Source organism: Aspergillus saccharolyticus (genome assembly GCF_003184585.1).
Source record: "Aspergillus saccharolyticus JOP 1030-1 unplaced genomic scaffold BP01scaffold_29, whole genome shotgun sequence".
NCBI classification, from domain to species: domain Eukaryota; kingdom Fungi; phylum Ascomycota; class Eurotiomycetes; order Eurotiales; family Aspergillaceae; genus Aspergillus; species Aspergillus saccharolyticus.
Window position 1 is genome coordinate 77,790 of NW_020290639.1, and position 19,927 is coordinate 97,716.

At 55.7% G+C, this 19,927-nt stretch overlaps 9 protein-coding genes across 9 annotated transcripts; 5 read left to right on the forward strand and 4 right to left on the reverse strand.

Annotated features, from left to right (window-relative positions):
• Window positions 1–239: 239 nt before the first annotated feature.
• On the forward strand, window positions 240–1,990 carry BP01DRAFT_384788 (Zn(II)2Cys6 transcription factor domain-containing protein; the record flags this gene model as incomplete). The annotated part of the gene is made up of 6 exons (XM_025577538.1): window positions 240–391; window positions 445–662; window positions 747–1,038; window positions 1,106–1,422; window positions 1,502–1,581; window positions 1,631–1,990. 6 exons carry the CDS (start codon window positions 240–242, stop codon window positions 1,988–1,990), a joined length of 1,419 nt encoding a protein of 472 aa, XP_025429075.1.
• A 1,164-nt stretch (window positions 1,991–3,154) lies between these two features.
• On the forward strand, window positions 3,155–4,482 carry BP01DRAFT_301910 (acyl-CoA desaturase; the record flags this gene model as incomplete). Its single annotated transcript, XM_025572047.1, has 2 exons — window positions 3,155–3,395; window positions 3,455–4,482. 2 exons carry the CDS (start codon window positions 3,155–3,157, stop codon window positions 4,480–4,482), a joined length of 1,269 nt encoding a protein of 422 aa, XP_025429076.1.
• A 1,881-nt stretch (window positions 4,483–6,363) lies between these two features.
• Window positions 6,364–7,531, forward strand: BP01DRAFT_358858 (NAD(P)-dependent alcohol dehydrogenase). The gene has a single exon (XM_025575536.1). It carries the CDS (start codon window positions 6,439–6,441, stop codon window positions 7,435–7,437), a length of 999 nt encoding a protein of 332 aa, XP_025429077.1. The 5' UTR covers window positions 6,364–6,438; the 3' UTR covers window positions 7,438–7,531.
• Window positions 7,532–7,682: 151 nt separating this feature from the next.
• BP01DRAFT_358859 (PAF acetylhydrolase family protein) lies at window positions 7,683–9,052 on the reverse strand. The gene has a single exon (XM_025575537.1). It carries the CDS (start codon window positions 9,015–9,017, stop codon window positions 7,863–7,865), a length of 1,155 nt encoding a protein of 384 aa, XP_025429078.1. The 5' UTR covers window positions 9,018–9,052; the 3' UTR covers window positions 7,683–7,862.
• Window positions 9,053–9,986: 934 nt separating this feature from the next.
• Window positions 9,987–11,272, reverse strand: BP01DRAFT_358860 (DSD1 family PLP-dependent enzyme). Its single transcript, XM_025575538.1, has one exon. It carries the CDS (start codon window positions 11,155–11,157, stop codon window positions 10,054–10,056), a length of 1,104 nt encoding a protein of 367 aa, XP_025429079.1. The 5' UTR covers window positions 11,158–11,272; the 3' UTR covers window positions 9,987–10,053.
• A 390-nt stretch (window positions 11,273–11,662) lies between these two features.
• On the forward strand, window positions 11,663–13,258 carry BP01DRAFT_384793 (uncharacterized protein; the record flags this gene model as incomplete). The annotated part of the gene is made up of 5 exons (XM_025577539.1): window positions 11,663–11,675; window positions 11,729–12,653; window positions 12,747–12,874; window positions 13,059–13,156; window positions 13,217–13,258. 5 exons carry the CDS (start codon window positions 11,663–11,665, stop codon window positions 13,256–13,258), a joined length of 1,206 nt encoding a protein of 401 aa, XP_025429080.1.
• A 77-nt stretch (window positions 13,259–13,335) lies between these two features.
• BP01DRAFT_367607 (uncharacterized protein) lies at window positions 13,336–13,893 on the reverse strand (the record flags this gene model as incomplete). Its single annotated transcript, XM_025576462.1, has 1 exon — window positions 13,336–13,893. One exon carries the CDS (start codon window positions 13,891–13,893, stop codon window positions 13,336–13,338), a length of 558 nt encoding a protein of 185 aa, XP_025429081.1.
• A 1,707-nt stretch (window positions 13,894–15,600) lies between these two features.
• Window positions 15,601–17,022, forward strand: BP01DRAFT_301646 (polysaccharide lyase family 1 protein; the record flags this gene model as incomplete). Its single annotated transcript, XM_025572038.1, has 6 exons — window positions 15,601–15,800; window positions 15,851–15,994; window positions 16,050–16,175; window positions 16,246–16,342; window positions 16,401–16,634; window positions 16,684–17,022. The coding sequence occupies 6 exons, from the start codon at window positions 15,601–15,603 to the stop codon at window positions 17,020–17,022; spliced, it is 1,140 nt and encodes a 379-aa protein (XP_025429082.1).
• A 512-nt stretch (window positions 17,023–17,534) lies between these two features.
• BP01DRAFT_108610 (MDR family MFS transporter) lies at window positions 17,535–19,630 on the reverse strand. Its single transcript, XM_025570300.1, has one exon. It carries the CDS (start codon window positions 19,577–19,579, stop codon window positions 17,951–17,953), a length of 1,629 nt encoding a protein of 542 aa, XP_025429083.1. The 5' UTR covers window positions 19,580–19,630; the 3' UTR covers window positions 17,535–17,950.
• Between the last annotated feature and the right edge of the window lie 297 nt (window positions 19,631–19,927).

The following is a 19,927-nucleotide window of genomic DNA, read 5'->3' on the forward strand; positions in this document are numbered from 1 at the left end:
CGCACATGGCGATCTGCATAGATGACCGCCGTTGCGCCAGTTTGGCCGCATACATCTGCTGGTTCTTTCTCATCAGGGCTTCGCACGGCATAATCGCGGTCGGATCCGATCCGAGGGGGGCGGATCATCGCCGACCCTCCGCCCCATTCTTTCCTTCGCGGCGACCATCCGTCTTCTCCCCTCGACTTGCAGCAGCAACAACATAGTTACGTCGAATGACGTCCAGGTATTCAGAGTAAATGGACTCCTTTCGACACGCCCGCAATCGCGCCGCCTGCAGGCGCTGCCAGCGTCGGAAGATCCGCTGCGATGGCATCACCCCCGCCTGTGGCGCATGCCGGACATCCGGGGTGGCTTGCGCCAACGATGGCAAGCAGAAGGTCCCTCGCTCGTGAGTCTCGTCGAGAGGGTGGATTTCACTTCGGCCCTAATGTGATAGCTCAGGTATATTGCGAACATGGAGAACCGGATCAAGTGGCTGGAATCGATTCTCAGGGAGCGATGCGCGACTGTGGACCTCAGCACTGGTCCGGAGAGGCACTCCGGGGCATTGGATGACTCGCTCATCGAGGATACTCTACCAAACCATTTTTCTCCACAGGCACCGGAAATGAGCCAGGCTGCTCTGTCCAACCCGAATCAGTCGACCACGCAACCTACGGGTGCCTTGCAAGACCCCAGGCCAGCGATTCTACCGTCGGCCCCCGGGCAGGATGAGCCACACTAAGCCCACGAGAGACTGGTAGCTCTCTCGCGTGGGGGCATCCCCGCTATAGTGGTTCCTCCAGTGGATATTTCTGCGCCAAGCGCATTTTCTCGAACACCGGCTGGCGTGGACGACAGGAAGAATCTGCCGGTCGAACTACTGAACCCGCCCACGCCGTTGCCACCACAGAAGGAGGTCGCTGTCGAGCTCTCGACCACATATTTCCGGACCGTTCATCTGTTCTACCCGTGCCTCCACGAGCAACACCACATGGAACTGCTGGACGAAGTGTATCGATCCCCGGAGGCGAATCCCATCCGCTCATTTCAGGTGTACATGTCCTGGCCATCGCATCCCTGAATCTTTCCCGCCAACGTAAGCTACCGCTGCCCGTTGAAGGTTACTACGCCTTGGCGACGAAGTACGTCGACGCGGTCTGCCACGAGGGGTCCCTGGCTACCTGCAGTGCCTGTTGCTGCTCCTGGTCTACGCTTTGTACAACCCGTCCTGCAATGTCAACATCTGGAATCTGAACTACCAGTGCCTGGCGAGTGTCATTGACCTGGGATTGCAGCGCGATGTTCGCGCCTCGCCCTCGTACCCAATCTCCCTGTTCGCCCAGGAGATACGCACGCGGGTGTTCGGGGTGGCCTACACGTTAAATCGCACGGTCTGCACGACGATCGGTCGCCCGATTGGGCTCCGAGACGAAGCGTGTGAGATCCGGATGAGCCCTGACTCGTGATGCCACAATCACCGTCGCTAGTACCCTCCTTCCCCGCTAACCACCGCCAGTTCCCCTGGGACCTCCCCGACAGCCACCTCCGGAGCGGACCTGCCCACCCGCCGGCCCCCCAGCCAGCCCCCTCCCACATGTCCTAATCCATCCACCTCTTCCGACTGGCCCAGCTCAACAGCGCGCAGAGTATCCTGAGGAGTATCGGCGAGCACTGGACGGACTGCATCGCGCAGCTGTCGCATGTGAAGATGCAGCAGCGGTTGCTGGGGAGCCAGCCGGGTGCGCGGGAGATGGCCTCGCCGGTGCGCCATCGCTTCGGGGGGAGGTGGTGCAGCCTCATTACCAGGGCTTTAGGTCGGAGGGAGGGTACCCGCTGTCGGGGGTCCGGCTGTACAACCTTTTTCTGCTACCGCCGCATCTCCGCCATCGGAGGTTTGAATTTGTTTGATGATCTGTCGCGGAGTGATTTCCAGGGCTGGGACGGGGTGTCGGATCTAGATGGGTGGATACGCGAGATTCTTGGTGGCTCGCATCCGGAGAACTGAGCTTTCCTAGTGGGTGGGTGAATCATTGCCGTTACGCTGGCTGGTCCAGTCTGCTGTATATTGTTGATCCTGTACCCTAAATATGTACCGTGTACTTAATCTCTCTGTCACATATCTCCTATCCCAACTCAACCCTCTTACACAAGCCCAAATCAGACTACTTACGGAGCAAGTCTACTCCCCCCCGCAACCGTGGCCCAAACCTCGTAAATGCAAACGGAAGCGGAATCATGATTTCCACTACTCCCAATAGAAGCCCGAGATGCTCAGGAAGCTCGACGCAGTCCGGAGCACGCTGTAGAGCATGCTCAGTTTGAAGTGAATTCGTCTTTTCCGATCATCCCAATTCTAATCATCACGATTGAGGCGGTAGTTAGTGCTGGCCCTAGCGTCTTTCAGGCGGAATTGCGCCAACGACGAAAGATTCTTCGCGCCCACCAGACGGGACAGCGTCGTGATCATCAGCTGAATATCTCCGCCCCCCAATCGCCGTCGTCTGGGGTATTAATGGCTTCGTATCGCTCGCTTGTCTGTTGCGACTCTCTAGAATGCGTTGGCGATCTTTCCTCGGATTGTGGCGAAGCTTGGCCTGGGCCTGTCGGGGTGAGGTTGTGATGACAGGCGAGATCGCGAGAGACAGCACGTGATCGAAGTATGGTGAGAAACCAGTACAGAACTGATGGTGTGATATGTGGAACCAATATGATGCAATGAGAATGAAATGAAACGTTGAACCAGGAAAAGGATGTTGGGTCTCAGGACCTTACGATGGCGGAGAATTAGGGAGGGAGGGAGGGAACATCAGCCCATCTGACTAAGCAGCCCTGGCCCAACACTTCTGTCGTCAACATAAGCACCACATCTGCCCACAATTGAGGTCGGTCGATCTGACTAAGAGTACGAGACTAAACTGGCTGGATGCTGTAGGCTGTTGGGACTGGAATTCTGGGCATTGCATCTGAGATCGAACCACATTGCCGATCATCATGTCACTGGCCCAACAGTCCGGGCTGGTCGCCTTCGCTTCAATATTAGTACCTCTCACCCATAGACATAATCTCTTATCATTCTTAATCCCAAGTTCATCGTACCAATTCTGCACACTCAATTCATGCAGCGAGTCTAGCAGCAGTCTACCCATCGGAGACACCGCATCAGGCCACCATGTCGGGTAAGCCGACAACCACACCCCCAGTGTCCCGGGGGGTATCGAAGAAGGTCCACATTGCCGACACCCCCATCACGCTGCGCAACTGGCACCAGCACATCGACTGGCTGAATGTGATCCTGATCATCGGCATTCCTCTGTACGGCATCATCCAAGCATTCTGGGTCCCGCTGCAGCTGAAAACCGCAATCTGGGCGATATCCTACTACTTCTTCACCGGCCTTGGCATCACCGCCGGTACGTACCCACCTCCCAATCCCTACACCACACACCTTCTAACCACGCTGGAACCCCAGGCTACCACCGCCTCTGGTCCCACAGCTCCTACTCCGCCACCCTTCCGCTCCGCATCTGGCTCGCCGCGGCCGGGGGCGGCGCCGTCGAGGGCTCCGCGCGCTGGTGGTCGCGCCTCCACCGCGCCCACCACCGCTACACCGACACGGACCAGGACCCGTACTCGGTGAACAAGGGGCTCTTCTACTCACACTTCGGATGGATGCTCATCAAGCAGAACCCGAAACGGATCGGGCGGACGGACATCTCCGACCTGAACGAGGACCCGGTGGTGGTGTGGCAGCATCGACACTACCTCCTCGTGGTGGCCGTGATGGGGCTGGCGGTGCCGATGGCGGGCGCGGGGCTCTGGGGCGACTGGTGGGGGGGGTTCGTGTATGCGGGCATCCTGCGCATCTTCTTTGTGCAGCAGGCGACCTTTTGCATCAACTCGTTGGCGCATTGGCTGGGCGAGCAGCCGTTTGATGACCGCAATTCCCCCCGGGACCATGCGATCACCGCGTTGGCGACCCTCGGGGAAGGGTATCATAACTTTCACCACGAGTTTCCCTCGGATTACCGCAACGCGATCGAGTGGTATCAGTATGATCCGACCAAGTGGATGATTTGGGTGTGGAAGCAGATGGGGCTGGCGTATGATTTGAAGGTGTTTCGCGCCAATGAGATTGAGAAGGGGCGGGTGCAGCAGATGCAAAAGAAACTCGATCAGCGCCGGGCGCGGCTGGATTGGGGGGTTCCGATAAATGCGTTGCCCGTGCTGGAGTGGGAGGAGTATCTCGAGTTGGCCCGGAGTCGCGCCCTGGTGGCCGTGGCGGGCGTCGTGCATGATGTGACCGAGTTCGTGGAGGAGCACCCCGGTGGGAGGGCGATGATTACTGCGGCCATCGGGAAGGATGCGACGGCGATGTTCAATGGGGGCGTGTATTATCATTCGAATGCCGCGCATAATCTCTTGTCGATGATGCGCGTGGGAGTGATTCGTGGGGGGTGTGAGGTGGAGGTCTTGAAGAGGGCGCAGAAGGAGGGTTAGCGGTTGCGATAGACTGTTCAATGCATGCATACATTATTATCACGTCTGACTGGTAGCACCTGAAGCCAAAGTGAGCTGTAACTCAGCTTTACATGACAATGCGGTTGACAACGTTCATGGATCCTTTGCGCATATTCCCCAACTGTTTCAGCCTCCCACTACATAGTTGAAACAGTGCTAGTCAACCACGAAGCCCGCGGTGTCGCCCTCAACTGGCTGAACAAAGATATCCCATACCCTCTGCGCAAGCGCTGGCGCATTCGGGGTACCTGCCTTTTCACCCGCCCCTTCGTCCCCGAGAATGATATACCCCATCTGCACGGCCCCCCTGACCTCCAGCGACATATTTATCCTCGGGCCCAACACGCAGCGGTGCCCGAGAGTCTCGTTTTGCTGAATCCGGTCGGGAGATGGTTCACTTTTCGTCTGATTCCTTACATACGGTCACTCTCCATCGTCGTGGGCTCCGACCCCATTCCGTACACCAGCGATCTTCTGAAGAAGGAGAAGTGGAGAGAACGGTGGGAGATTGGCGGTCCGCGAGAGACAATCTTCCAGTGGCGGGCTGGTGTCGGAGGATTACAGCCATGGGCCTCGAATGGTAGTATGATCAGTGAAGATCTTTTCCAGCGCTGGCGGGCACTGGAACCGTTTTTGCGTTCGTTTGCTGCAAAATACGCAGTCCTGAGAGGAAGTCCTCGCGGGGCATTCGTTGTGGAAGCCGTCCGTGCTGTCAGAAGATAGACGACGGCAAGCATGGTTGTTACCGGATATTCACAGAACGCCCTTCCAACCTTCGCAATAAGCATTAGGTAGGATGCAAGGAAATAGGTATTAGTTGTAGTATTCACGAAAGCTAAGAGAGGGTCACTGAGATACGTGGGTTCTCGCAGGAACTTCTATACAAGAATCGTCTCCGTAATTGTGGAAGATTAGCAACAACACCTCAAGGCAATATAACCTTACCTTTGGCCCTCGCGAGACATTCCTCTATCATGCTATTTCACCCCTTAGCCTTTATAACAAGTTCAGTACTTGTCTACATTAAGAATAAGATTGTAATGCTTGGTGCCTATAAAGTACCGGTAAAAAAAGGGGGCGGACAGTCCCAAAGCCACCGGGAAAAGAGGGGAGAAGGGTCTCTGGGGGGAAGTAGGGGGGGAGAGGATATAAGTTAGGCGGTGATAAGGGAGGCTTCTCGATAACGGTAAGAGATTCTTAGCATTGCAAGCAACCCGCGCACATGAGAGGGCCACGGAAACTACTTCCCCGCCATCTCCATAGGATGGCCGTAGAATGCAGAGTCGAAACACTGTAATGCTTATCCCCACTCGTCCTACACCCACCACACGCGTAAAAAGCGTAGAGTCCATTGGGAGGTGACTCATCTCTGCCTGAGGCATAGTGATCCGCGCATCCAGCCTGCAAGCATGAGCTTGGCAACGCTCCATGCAGCCCACCCTGACACATTCCTCACGGAAGTTTTCTGTCGGAGGAAAGGTGTTCTGCAAGTCTTAGCATGAGTACTGTGTAAAACAGGGATCAAGCCAATCACTCTTGAGTGGACACTGTGAGATAAGGCTTAAGTATGCTCGTGCTCCCATCCAGAACTCCCAGTGGGACCATCTCACACCCTACTACTAACTGGGTCAAGATATCAAATATCAGCACTTTAAATCTCCCATCGCGTCATCCCTTGCTCATCCCAGGGGAAGATGCTGGACTGACCTTACGCTGCAACTGATATCATCGTTAGGGCATTTCCGCCGTCCTCCGAAATTCCCAGATACGGCAATTTTCGGTGGATCCCGGTGACATCATGATTGATACCCCAACTACTTTATATACTTATCCTCTACGAACGAGAGAACAGCAGATCCGCAATTGCCTGCACGGTCCTTACGCTACGTCTCCTCAGCCACACGATCTTCCCACTTATACACACCAATCGCAACCATGGGATACGATTTCACCGTCTACAAGGGGTCCAAGGACGGATCCATCACGCCAGCCACCACCCACCGCGATGATCTGCAGAAAGACCAGGTGCTGGTGCGGGTCACCCACTCGGGGGTCTGCGGCACCGACCTGCACTACCGGACGACGGAGATGGCCTTGGGCCACGAGGGGGCGGGCGTGGTGGAGGAAGTCGGGCCGGAGGTCCAGGAGCTGAAGAAGGGCGACCGGGTCGGATGGGGCTACGAGCACGACTGCTGCGGCCGGTGCGAGAACTGCCTGACGGGGTGGGAGACGATGTGTCCCGAGCGGAAGATGTACGCGGGGGCGGACCTGGACCAGGGCTCGTTCGCGACCCACGCTGTCTGGCGGGAGGCCTTCCTGTTCCGGATCCCCGAGGGATTCAGTAACGAGGACGCGGCGCCGCTGATGTGCGGCGGCTCGACAGTTTTCAATGCCCTGGTGGTGGCCGGGGTGAAGTCGACCTCCCGCGTCGGCATCGTCGGCATCGGCGGCCTGGGCCACCTCGCCATCCAGTTCGCCGCCAAGATGGGCTGCCATGTGGTCGTCTTCTCTGGCAGTGACAGCAAGAAGGAGGAGGCGCTCAAGCTGGGCGCCAAGGAGTTCTACGCCACCAAGGGCGCCAAAGAGCTGAAGATCGGCAAGCCCCTTAACCACTTGATTGTCTCGACCAGCAGCCAGCCCGATTGGAGCCTGTACACCTCCGTCCTCGCCCCCGGCGCCGTCATCTCCCCGCTCTCCGTCGACAGCGCCGAGTTCCGCTTCCCCTACATGACCCTGCTCACGAGCGGGCTGCGCGTGCAGGGCGGTATCGTCGCGGCCAGACAGGTCCACCGCGATATGCTGGCCTTCGCGGCCCTGCATGGCATCAAGCCGATCAAGATGACCTTCCCCTTGACGCAAGAGGGGGTGCAGGAGGCGTTGAAGACGCTGAAGGACGGCAAGATGAGATACAGAGGTGTTCTCGTTGCGCAATAGATGTCGGGCTGTGATGATTATGAGCGGAAGGGGTGAAGGACAAATGTATGCTAGATGTATATACTAATTTGCGAAGAATAATGACGATTATGACTGGCGATGATTCGGAGCCTGTATGAACTTGTAAACTACCCGTTGAAGATACTCAATTATAGAAGTGGTGATATCGAATTCCGGTCGTGACACCGAGACGACAGGATGCACATCAATCGAGATCCTGAGCTACATGGCTCGGTACGCTTTTGCTTTAATTCCTCCCCAAAGCACAAGTCTAACAGGACTAAATTCTGACCACCCAGCATTCTCCATTCTGCGTTCGATTTGCTCTCCGTATATAACAAGCCCAGCGATTCATTGCCTCAGGTGCAGATACATCAGGATTGTCATGTGCAGGTCCACATACTCCCCCACATCATCGTGACTAATCAAGAAGAGACAAAGGTCACATCAGGATACGCCGCAGAAGGACCACTGAGCAAATCCGACTGGTCCCCGGAAATAAAGTATCGCAGCGCGGCCGTGATATACTCCACCAGCACATTCCTCGCGCGCAAAACCCCGATAGTCCCAGTTGCAACGGCTTGGACAAGTCGCGTAACTTCGTCGGAGACGCCGAGCGAGTCGACAAGGACTGGAAAGTCGGAGAAAGTGTAGTGTTCCGACTGCGCGAGCTGCAGCTCCAGCTTCCAGCCTCGTGTCTGGGACAAAAAGGTCGCCCAGCTGGCGTCCGTTGCCTGCGTGTGGTTGGCGTTGCCGAACAGCAGAAACGGACTCGACAGGCCTGTGTCTACCACAGATCCGAACAAAGTTCCATCCAGGTTGATGCCTCCGACAAGTCGGTCATCGATCAGGGTTGCCTGCGCGGCGGTTGCGCCACCCAGGGAGTGACCGATGATAGTCGTTCGATCGAGGGAGAGGAGATTGGGGTTTGTGCGTGTCAGGGGGAATATGTCTGCCAACACCGTCTCGTTGTGGGTTTGATTCAGTACAAATCTCATATCCTCGACGCGAACGTCCATTGCGAACACGTATTCCGCATCGGTCATAGTGTCTCCGAAGATACCAAAGACTGTGCGGCCATCTGGGAATTCCACGATATTTGCATCGTACGGGTGATCGACGGAGATAACAGCCAGCCCGTGACTGGCTATGTCTTGGAGCAGCGAGGTGTACATCAATCGCGAGACCCCCGAGGCTGGCGAGAACAGTACAACAGGGTGGTCTCTGTTCATCCCGGAGCGCGGTGGCTGCTTTTGGGCTAGAGTCGGGATGCGGAACGCCTCGAACGTGCCTGACGCTATTCCGAACGACTGGAAGGTCTCGTCTTCGTACTTGGCTGTGGCATTGGGGATGTATGTTGTGAGAAGCACACTTCCACAATTGACGGGGGTGAAGGTGGTGATCATGATAGCACGTTTTCCTTCTTTTGGGTCAAATGGATCGGTTCGGTTCAGGTCGACGAGTTCACTGGCATGAAGCGTGACGTCGCAGGGTCCGGTGCTAGGAGGAAGAGGAACGATTGCTGTTTGTCCGAGGCTCGCGAAGGAAAGAAGAACAGAAGCCAGGGTAGCCCGAACCATTATGCAGTTTGTCTCTTGATGATACTCACAGGGAGATGTATGCTTTTGAGACAGAATAATGACCTTGCATCAGCGGCAAATCATACTATACTTATACTTGACGTTTCAGCGGCATTAGCCCCCGCTCATTGAATGATTCACGAGGCTTTCTTTACCCCAGAGGAGGGTCTTGACACCGACTGACTGCTCCAAAGATGCCATTATCGATGCTGACGCTCCACTCAATTACTAAGGAAGTGTCTATCTATGCGGCATTTACTGCCTTCATAGCTTTCCACCTACAGCATGAACAACAACAAGACTACAGTACGATTTAGGGCTACATGCAACCGCGAGCTACGAAAGGCTTGAGGGACGCTTAGTCCCACAACCATTGAAGGATTCAGTTTGCGCGATTATTCGATATTGAGGAGACAGTAAATGCCTCATTGAATCTCTAATTGTCGAGGTAGGAATCGAATGCATTGATGCGCGAATTCCTCTTCTGGAGATGACGGGGCACACGCTGACCCGATTTATCCGAGCGCTAAGCAAGTGGTAGCTTGATGGCGATGGCTACCAATGGGATTCGACACCTTTCTGCGGTGAGATTCTCTATGCTTGCTTTCTGTCTAATCCGTGGAGAAGCTGAAGCTCGCGGATCACTTGACACTTGTGCGTTAATCATGTTGTCCATAGCCCGTGGCCCCTGCTGATTCAGTACACATCTGGTAGCCACTGGAAGCAACTTCTTGCAAAGCCGCGTCAGCAAGATACACTGACGCTAGACACAGCTATCGATAACCGCATATTGCTCGGCCACCTGCTCTTGAAATTCGCGCATATCCCGTGAACTTTGATTTTTCATTCCCCGTCATTGATCCGGGCAGACAGTGCCAGCACTAAGTATCGAGACCGAACTCAGAGGCTCAAACTACTTGACCGTAGGGTTGAATACGACTAGTCGTTGGTAGTACAAATGATGTTCCTTTCGTAAACGTCAATCAAGCTACTTCTTTCTAAAATCAATTGCGGTTTAAGCAGAGCGATTCGCTCTCTACTGAACCTTTCCTCTCGAATCCACTCTCCAAATCTCCTCAATAACCCCCTTGCGATGGGCATAGTAGACATCATGCAGATTGATCGTCGGATCAATATGACTGGGGATCATCTCGACGCGATCCCCAATCTGCAGATCGGGGGCTCCCACCTCCCAGGTGAGAGCCCCATGCTCATCCCCCAGGTTGGCATGCACATAGCCCACATTCTTGCATTCTGCCAACCCACTATCAGTGGTCAAGGATTTGAGGCCCGCATCAATGGTCACCTGCCGCTTCCCCTGCCGACTGATCACCGTCGATAAGATTGTCAAGCTATTCGCGTAGAAGCCCCCCACCGCATTGCGATAATCCGTATCCATAAAGATGAACGACCCGGGCTGCAGCTCCGTCACCCCAGGCACCGAGGCACAGAACTCCGCCGTCCCAGTGCCCCCCGTGGTGACCACATCGATCTGGAACCCTTCCTTGCGCAGCACCTCCGCTGTGCCCGTCAAGATCGCCATCGAGGCGAGACACTCCCTCCGCCGCTCCTCGAACCCGTGCACATGCTGGACGTGCCCCTCGTACCCCTGCACCCCGATCAACTTCAGGTGTTTGCACCCCGCAATGTGTCTGGCCAACTCCACCGCCGCTGGTGCGTCTGCCACCCCGGTCCGGTGCAAGCCCACGTCCAGATCCACCAGGACCGCCAGCGGCGTCGCCACGCCCGCCTTGCCCAGCGCCTCGTCGATGGCCGTCGCTCCGACCACGCTGTCGACGACAATGCGGATCTTCGGATGCTTCTGGACCAGCGCCACCAGCCGCTGCACTTTCGGGGCGCCGATGATCTCACAGGTGATGAGGATGTCGTCGAACCCGGCGGCGGTGATCGCCTCCGCTTCCGAGACCTTGGCCACGCAGCAGCCCGTGGCGCCGGCAGCGACGAGTTTCCGGGCGAGGGCGGCGCATTTGGTGGTTTTCAGATGCGGGCGGATATGGCGCCCGGTCGGAAGGAGAGTGGAGAAGAGTTTGTGGATGTTGGATTCCATCAGGTCGAGGTCGACGATCATCGACGGGGTGTCGAGGGCGGAGAGGGGGTCGCCGACGCGGGGGGAGTACATGGTGATACTGTTGGAGGTTGTTGTGTGAAAAGGTCAGTCGAGTGGGTGTAGAGGAATGTCGGATCCTCAGATTGAGAGGGGTATTTCGAGTTTTAAGACAGGGATTTGGGGAGAAATGCCAGCTGCCCCTCGTTGGGGGTTAGGCTTATCTGCATTGCATATAAAAGGCCGTGCGCTAAGCAAGGGAGGGTCGTGGCTGATAAGATACGATACTCCGATCAGCTGCGGAGAACAACCAGCCTCTCTCGGTACCTGGTTAGATGGGATCCAGAGCGTCGGAACTGTTGAATCGTGGATTCATATCAAGATCTCCACCTGACTAGTTATGAGGTATGGAAAAGATCCAGCGCCGGTACCAACTCTCTATCGGTCATGATACACACGTGGCTCCGATTGTGCGTACTGTGTATGCATGGGCATAATACGTACGGCATCGCTAATGCGTTGCATTCACTTGCTGACCAATCTATGCACACCTTGTTCCCACTCGTGCTTGAACCCTGAAATGAGGCTGATCCGTATTACATCGAGTCAGGTGTAATCAAATGCGTCTGAAACTGCCCCCACAAAGCCCGCAACATCAACTGGGAGGAAATCACCCCGTGGACCCTAGCAACCCAGGCCCGCTCCGTCATCGCCGGCCTCCCCGACGCGAGCTTCTATCTGGAGAACCCATTCACCACCCCGTCCGGCGGCCTGTACTCGACCACCGACGACCTCGCGGCCTTCGGGGTCTCGATCCTCAACCACACGCTGCTGTCCCCGATCGCGACGCGGAAATGGATGAAACCCCACACGCACACCGCAAGCCTGGCCGGCTCGATCGGGGCCCCCTGGGAGATCGTGCGGGTCGTGAGCCCCACGACAGGCAGGGTGACCGACATCTACACCAAGCTCGGCGACTCGGGCAACTACGGCGGCCTCGTGGCGCTGCTCCCGGACTTCGACGCCGGCTTCAGCCTCCTCGCCGCCTCCACGAGCGTGCAGCGCAGCTCCCTGACCAACCAGATCCTGGATTGGATCACCCTGTCTATGCTGCCGGCGCTGGAATCGCAGGCGAGTTTCGAGGCCGTCCAGAACCTCGTCGGCACATACGAGTCCGCCGATCCGCGGGTCAATTCCTCGGTGACGGTCGCGTGCAATGCTCCCACCGGCACGACACATTACTACCACGGTCTCAAGCTGACGAGGTGGATATCAAACGCCACGGACGTGCTCGCCTCGCCGTTTCTGGCCGGGTACGAGCCGCGATTGCTGCTGAGTAGCCCGAAATCCACGCCGCGTGGGTTAGCCGGGGAGGCTGCGTTTCAGGTCTCCAGGTTCCCGCAAACGTACAGCTACTTCGCGCCCGGTGCAGCGGATCTCGGATCGATCGGTCCGTTCACGGGGCAGTATGACACGAACCTGGACTTTTGGAGTACGGATACGGTTTACTATGGAGCTCATGGGCTGGGCACGTTTGTGTTCACGGTGGATGGGGAGGGGAAGGCGTCTGTGTTCGTAATGCGGCGGCGAGGCTCAACTGGAAGAGAAAGATGAGGTGACGATACGCCGGTGTTGTTACTTCTACTGTATCTACCATTCCACAGCCTTGCCAGGGACTCGTTGACGTCAAGTGTGATGTTACGAATCTTGGTGGCTGCTGCGGAACAAGCAACCGTAAACGCCACGCCACTGAACATGACAGGTCAAAGCGGTGCTAAATATAGCACGGTTGGTACGATTTACTGTATAAGACATGTCAGATCGATTGTGCTTGCGCCGCTGAGGCAAGGAGAGGTGAAAAGGAGAAACACTGGCCCAAACTACAGCATTAAACCGTTGCTTGATGTATTTGGACAGGCTGTATGGCTGGTTAGGGCTGACTCGGCTGTCGTCCCCTGTGGCTGATGACTGGTCAGCTCGTGTGGCTCACGGCGTGCACTCCACTGTAGGTCGATTACTCCACAGCAAACACCACGAGAGACCATATACGATCAAGATGTTCACGATCCTCAGAGTATGATGACATTACATTCCGAGGCCTGGGTGTCGCGAGTCACTGAGCAAGCGTATACAGGCCGGGGGCGAAAAGCAGGTCAATGGCAACCAGCAGCAGTAATTCGAACCTGCCGGATTGCGGCCACTCAATGCCTTATCAACAATACGGATGCTACGATAGATGATGGTCTGATGGTTTTAAACAATACTATTGTTCCTGATACTAGAAACGGTCGACTCGCCGCCGACCAGCCCAGAGACTCTCGCTAGTTCGGCTCTGTGGATGTCTTGAGGATGCTGCACGTTTTCCCCACTTTGCTCCCGGTCCGCCAGCACCATCTCTCGCAGCTCGTCCTCCCCCATCTCCATCGGGCGAAACACACAACGAGCCTGCGGTTTCACGCCAGCCCCGGGCGACAAGACGTCAACCCAGACCCTGTACGCCGCCTGGCCGCCAGCCTCATAGTACACCATCGCCAGGAAGGGGTTCTGGAGCACGGCCCCCTTTTTCTTGGCGACGAGCCTGGCCTCATATCCCATCTCCGAAACCAGCTCTAGCTCGTCGATCTCAGCCCCGCGAGGCACGTCCACCAGCACAGCATCCGGGTGGTAGTCATCGGGATGCAGTCGATGCCTCATGTTAAGCTTCACCTCCGCGTCGTTGACCTCGTTGAATGAGTATTCGATCGCGAACTCTCTGTCGTCGGGGAACTCTTCGTCCCAGTATCCCGGCCAGAAGGGGTCAGGCATAGGCATGATGTTGGCTGTTGTCGAAGAGTTTGGGTAATGACACGGTGGGTTGCATGTGGTGTAGGCGATGGTGGATTGTCAGAAGATGGATGCTTTCATTACTTGTCCAGTATGTCATATTTTTACTCCCGCTGGGAATGCGTTCGCTGGGAACTTAGAAAATATTTCATAGAAGGTGGAGGTCGCCTCCTTTCAGATGGGGTGAGAGGTGAATGCAGCCGATCCGTGTGTTAGGGCTAACTGGAGGGATATAACCGCTTGAGACAATGTGTCTACACATCAATGAGTCGACGCTCAAAGCTCAGCACTCGTTGTCGCAACCATCCATCTACAACAAGAGACGTGACCATACAGACCTTCACAGATTGCTGAGGAAGTGATAAGCATATTACAGTCTTGTGGCGCGCCTTTGTGTGGAATTGACAAGCTTCGGTGAAAGACTATCGCGAGATAGCTTTGAGTCGGGTTGACGCTTTAGCGACTTCAGCTTGTGTATAGTCGGGGTGGAGCATGAGTGCAGAATGAGATATCTCATGTAAGCCTTGGTATATCTTCGCATTCCCTCCCATGCAGACAAAAGGGTGAGGTAGATGTTCCTGATAGATCAAAGCGAACAATAGTGGCGTGGTACAAGCACCGGCATGCGCGCCATTGTCTGCGCCTGCAAAGTCTGCGAATGTGGTCCCATGCTCGACTAGGGACACTAGTGACTAGTCGCCAGACTGAGTGATGAGGAGTATCTCTATCTCCGAGTGCGACGCTGACATGCTCGAGACGAGTGTCCTGCGAGTATTCAGGAGAGATTGAATGACCAGTGAGTGAGGGCAGATAACTACAAATAGCATGAGCATTCTAGCGGCTGGTCGGATGAGTTGACAAACACAGTTTAGACTCCATGGGAGTACTCGGCGATAATTGGTGTAAGGGATGAGATAAAGCCTCAGGAACATATGACACTGACGGTACTAATGTTCTTTTAAGTTCTCATCCGACATGCTTATCTTGCTGCGTATGTTTTGTTCGGCCATATCACATTAATAGACCTCGTTATAGGCACTAGTGTGGTAGTTCTTTGATTAACAGGCACCCAGTCGAGGTGATAACGATGCATGCCCCCCTTGATCACAATAACAACCACCAAAACATCGGAGATAGGGTGAACGATGCAAAGATTGCATGTTGATTGTGATGGATGACTTGTTACAACGGGCTGACCTCTCCCCTGATACTCCGGCATATTAAGCCCCACGGACAACCAATTCTCCGCACATGGCGGGAATGATGCGACGCCCCCTCCCAATCAAGCTAATGCAATCCAAGAATACACTATTTTCTGGGCCTGCGTGGTCAGCCCCGCTTCTCTTCACGCTTTGGCCCATTTCAACGGGTGCAGGAACAATTTGGCCCCCTCTCGAGGTGGCGTCTGCACGGGAAGTCCTCCGCCCAAGACGGCAGACGAAGCAACCAGCCTCCATCAATCACGGTGAAGCACTGCACCTCATGCTTTCTAATTTATGGATATTCACAACTCCACCATCGGTCACACTTCTCTATCTGGGACCACTGCCATGCATACCCATTCAGGAGTACTAAGTAGAGTCAGGTGCGGGCAAGCACTTTACCGGTGGGGTTGGAGTGGGAATATAAAACAGCAGCGACACCGGCGAGCAAGAGTATTCGATCAAGCCAGACAGCACCCCCCGTCTTGACAAAATGGTATTGACCGCATTTCTGAGCCTTCTCGCCGCGACCGCCCAGCTGGCCGCAGCTGTGAGTGTCTCTGGCTCTGCCGAGGGCTTCGCGGAAGGAGTCACTGGGGGAGGGAGTGCGACAGCCGTGTACCCTACCACTACGGATGAGCTGGTATCCTACCTCGGTGATTCGTCCGCAAGGGTCATTGTTCTGGAGCAGACGTACGTATTCATCTTAGAGTCGAGCTATTGCCACGAACTGACCGAAATAGCTTCGACTTTACGGGCACTGAAGGAACCACCACCGCGACTGGATGCGCGCCTTGGGGGACTGCATCTGCCTGTCAGCTCGCCATCAACCAGGACGACTGGTGCACCAACTACGAGCCTGACGCTCCGAGTGTTTCTGTGACCTAGTACGTATTCTACGGGAATATCTTACTCGGTGGACCTCACGACTGACGATGACAGCGACAATGCCGGTATTCTCGGTATCACCGTGGCATCGGACAAGACCATTCTGGGAGTCGGATCCAGTGGGATCATCAAAGGCAAGGGTCTTCGCATTGTCAGCGGTGCCAGCAACATCATCATCCAGTGCGTATTCCCTGCGCTTCACGCCCTCAACCAACCCGACCCTTGCTAACATCGCATAACATGACTTCAGGAACATTGCCATCACAGACATCAACGAGAAGTATGTCTGGGGAGGAGACGCCATCACCCTCGATGACGCTGACATGGTGTGGATTGACCATGTTACCGTGAGCCAATCCATCCCCACCTGAAATCGACCGCCCTAGCTAACCCTCCTCGGCGAAGACTGCTCGCATCGGTCGTCAGCACGTCGTCCTCGGCACCAGCGCCGACAACCGCGTCACCATCTCCAACTCGTACTTCGACGGAGTGACCAGCTACAGCGCTACCTGCGACGGCTACGCCTACTGGGGCCTGTACTTTGACGGCTCAGCCGACCTGGTCACCCTCCAGAAGAACTACATCTACCACTTCAGCGGACGCAGCCCCAAAGTCCAGGGCAATACCCTCCTGCATGCAGTATGTGATTCGATTCTGGTCGGTGTTTGACTGACTGACAGCCTAACAGGTCAACAACTACTGGTATGACTCGGACGGGCACTCCTTCGAGATCGGCAGCGGCGGGATGGTGCTGGCCGAGGGCAACGTCTTCCAGAATATTGAAACCCCCGTCGAGTCCCCGGTGTCGGGAGAGCTGTTCACCTCGCCGGATACCACCACCAACGAGGTCTGCGCCACCTACCTGGGCCGCGACTGCGTGGTCAACGGGTTTGGTAGCTCGGGCACCTTCTCGGAGGCGGATGAGTCCTTCTTGGTCAATTTTGAGGGCAAGAATATCGCCACTGCCTCCGCTTACACGGCGATTCAGACGACCGTGCCGAGTGATGCGGGGCAGGGCAATCTCTGAGTGACCACCATGTAGGGGTGCGTATAGGATATGGCCGGATTCGTTGTGGATGGAGATAGTGGAATCGGCGGACAAGGGTTCGCTGAGAGGAGTTCATATATATGTCTGATCGCGGTAATCCATGACCATGGTGCAGATGGATGGCCGGCTAAGTGATGTACGTAGTGATTGAGCTCTATGCACTCTCTCAGCTAGCATTGTCTTTCGAGTAAGATTATTATGGAAGTTTCCGACCAACCATTTCCCCAATGCGTCAAGATATCAATTGGCCACTCGCATGAATCACGGGGGTGTTAACCTTCCACTCGCAAGAAGCAACAGCTCCAGGTCTAATCTAACACAGACAAGATTCGATCAACCGTAAGCTGCAACTACCCCATCACGCATACCTACCAACACAGCATCCCTCGTTCTATATTACATTCCCCCTCAGTCTCAGTATTCTACAAGCGATGCTGTGAGACCCGGGGGACCAGAATGCTGTGCACGTCATATAGAGCAAGACCGTGAGGCCAAAGCACAGCTCTATATACATACTTGATCATTCTCGCGTGCTTCGACACAAAACCTTTTGTTGGGATCGAGTAGGTATAGAGGTGGGTCCCGCGTCTCGGTTTGGGTCGGTCTCGGCCTCGAGAGGCCCTCTGTCTGAGCGACTGTGCGGGAACCTAATCTTGTCTTGCTCAGTCAATGTGGTATCATACTGTGCGTGTCTGCTAATAGCAAGGAGCAAGTGCCAATGTGAACGTGCGCAGTGGCAGCCCCGTCCGGAAGATTAACACAGCTGTCGCGTGACATCATCTGTCGTTTTGCTCTAATAAAACCAGCATACCTATAGCCAAAGCGAAGTATCTATAACGAAGTCGATGTAGAGGTAGCTGGCACCTTTATTCAGCCAACTGTTGGCCCGAGTCCAATCATTGAGTCACTAGTCGCGTCTCGTCTTCACCGACCGCCACTCCATTAACAAACTCCCCACCATCGTCGCGCACGCCAGCCCGACCACCAGATACCAAGTCTGGATGATACTCCGATCGACCGCCAAGCGCGCCTCCGTCGCCCGTTCCGGCGACAACTCCGTCACGATCTGCGTCAGCCCCATACTGTTGAGGTCCGCAGCCCGGAGGCCAGGCACCATACGCCCCAAATTCAGCTCGAGGCGGTCCAAAAAGAGCACCTGGGCAATGGCAATTGCGACTGCCGGGCCGAATGACTGCGCGAACAGCAGCACCGAGGTGCCCAACGAGACATCCTCCGCCGGAAGCACGGTCTGTACTGCGTTCTGCGGGCCCGAGAAGCCGACCCCGTACCCGAGGCCCGAAAATGCAGTGTAGGTGATCAGCTGCGTCAGGCTGGTGGTGAGCTCGAAGGTGGTGATCAGGCCTGCCGCTATCGGCATGATGATCGATGCGGCGAGCATGAAGGGGGCGTAGTAGCCGAGAGCACTGGTGCCAAACCCGTGCACTAGGGCGCCGATGGTGCCGGCAAGGATGATTGGAAGCATCAGGTAGCCGCTCTGCGCCGGGCTGTAACCGCGCACGACTTGGTAGTAGGTTGGGAGGTAGTATTCAAGCACGTTGCCGGTGCTGTTGCCGCACATGATGAAGATGCTGCCGGCGATGATGCTGCGATGCTTGAGAATGCGGAGGGGAAGGGCAGCGGTGTCCTCGCGGCGGATTTGGTGGAAGATGAAGGCCGCCATAAGGATCACGAAGGCGACGAGGGGTGTGATGACGGCACTGCTGCGCCAGGGGTACTTGGTGCCGGCCCAGGAGAGAGCGAGAAAGAGGCTGGTTAGGGCGGGGATGAAGAAAAGGTTGCTGAGAAGGTCGAGTTGTCTGAGCTTTCCTCGGAGGGGTGTGTGATCGAAGTTGGAGGGGTTCGGGGGGTCGGAGAAACAACGCGTTGTGAGCAGAAAAGTGACGGCGCCGATGGGGGCGTTGATGTAGAAGCACCAGCGCCAACCGAGTGACTGGACGATGGCTCCACCTACGAGAGGCGCGGAAAGCGTGGCAAGACCTTCAATGGCGCCCATTACGCCAGTGAACATCGGCCGGCGGCGAAGAGGCGTCGAGTGCACGAGGATCACAAAGCATCCAGACAGTAATCCGGCAGTGCCCAGGCCGGCGACGGCTCTCCCCACGATTAGCATGGAGGATGTTGCCGCAGCCCCGCAGATCAGAGAGCCTGCTATCAAGGTGGCATTGGCGAACAGGAAGACGCGCTTGATTGAGAATCGTTGGTACGCTTGACCGAATACAAATTGGAAAGCGCACTGGGAGAGCCGGAAGGCAGACGAATACCAACCAACATCAGCAATGGTGTGGAAATGATTGGTGATGCTGGGGACGGCGGTGGCGACGATGTTCATGTCTATGCTGATGAGCATCAGCACTGCAGCTATGGTCAGCATGAGCAGCCAGAATTTGGTGCCTGTTGGGTACTCCAGCCCTGGTGCCACATGAGTTGGTTCGGATATTCCGTCGAAGGTGAGTTCGCGTCGGCTGGTTGAAGTGCCATTGCCATTGTGGTCTGCATTGTCTGAGATTTGAGCCATCGCGGTGTCACTGTCATTGATGTGCAGAGGTGGTTGTTGCGAGGGTGAGATTCAGAGCCTCACGAGGCTGGTTGCTACGGCAGGGGTGATGACTAACCACGTCTACAATTAATTGACTCAAATATAGCTGGGCATAAGTTAATATACCGTACAGTTGTTGTAACTCTCTGGGTCCCTCCCAAAGGTGTTGGCGACATGGGGGAGGGTTGTGTGCTGGGAGAGTAATATATCGTGAAAGCTAATGGGATGATCGGATCGAGTTGGTGGGTTGGTGGCTTGAGAAATGTTGGGTAGTTGGGTCTTCGTTTTTTCGTAGTTGAAGGTCAGGCTGAGGAGGGGAAGGGACGA

Coding starts and splice junctions, on each gene's coding strand:
- BP01DRAFT_358858 (XM_025575536.1), top strand. CDS start 6,439: ATGGGATACGATTTCACCGTCTACAAGGGGTCCAAGGACGGATCCATC.
- BP01DRAFT_358859 (XM_025575537.1), bottom strand. CDS start 9,017: ATGGTTCGGGCTACCCTGGCTTCTGTTCTTCTTTCCTTCGCGAGCCTC.
- BP01DRAFT_358860 (XM_025575538.1), bottom strand. CDS start 11,157: ATGTACTCCCCCCGCGTCGGCGACCCCCTCTCCGCCCTCGACACCCCG.
- BP01DRAFT_108610 (XM_025570300.1), bottom strand. CDS start 19,579: ATGGCTCAAATCTCAGACAATGCAGACCACAATGGCAATGGCACTTCA.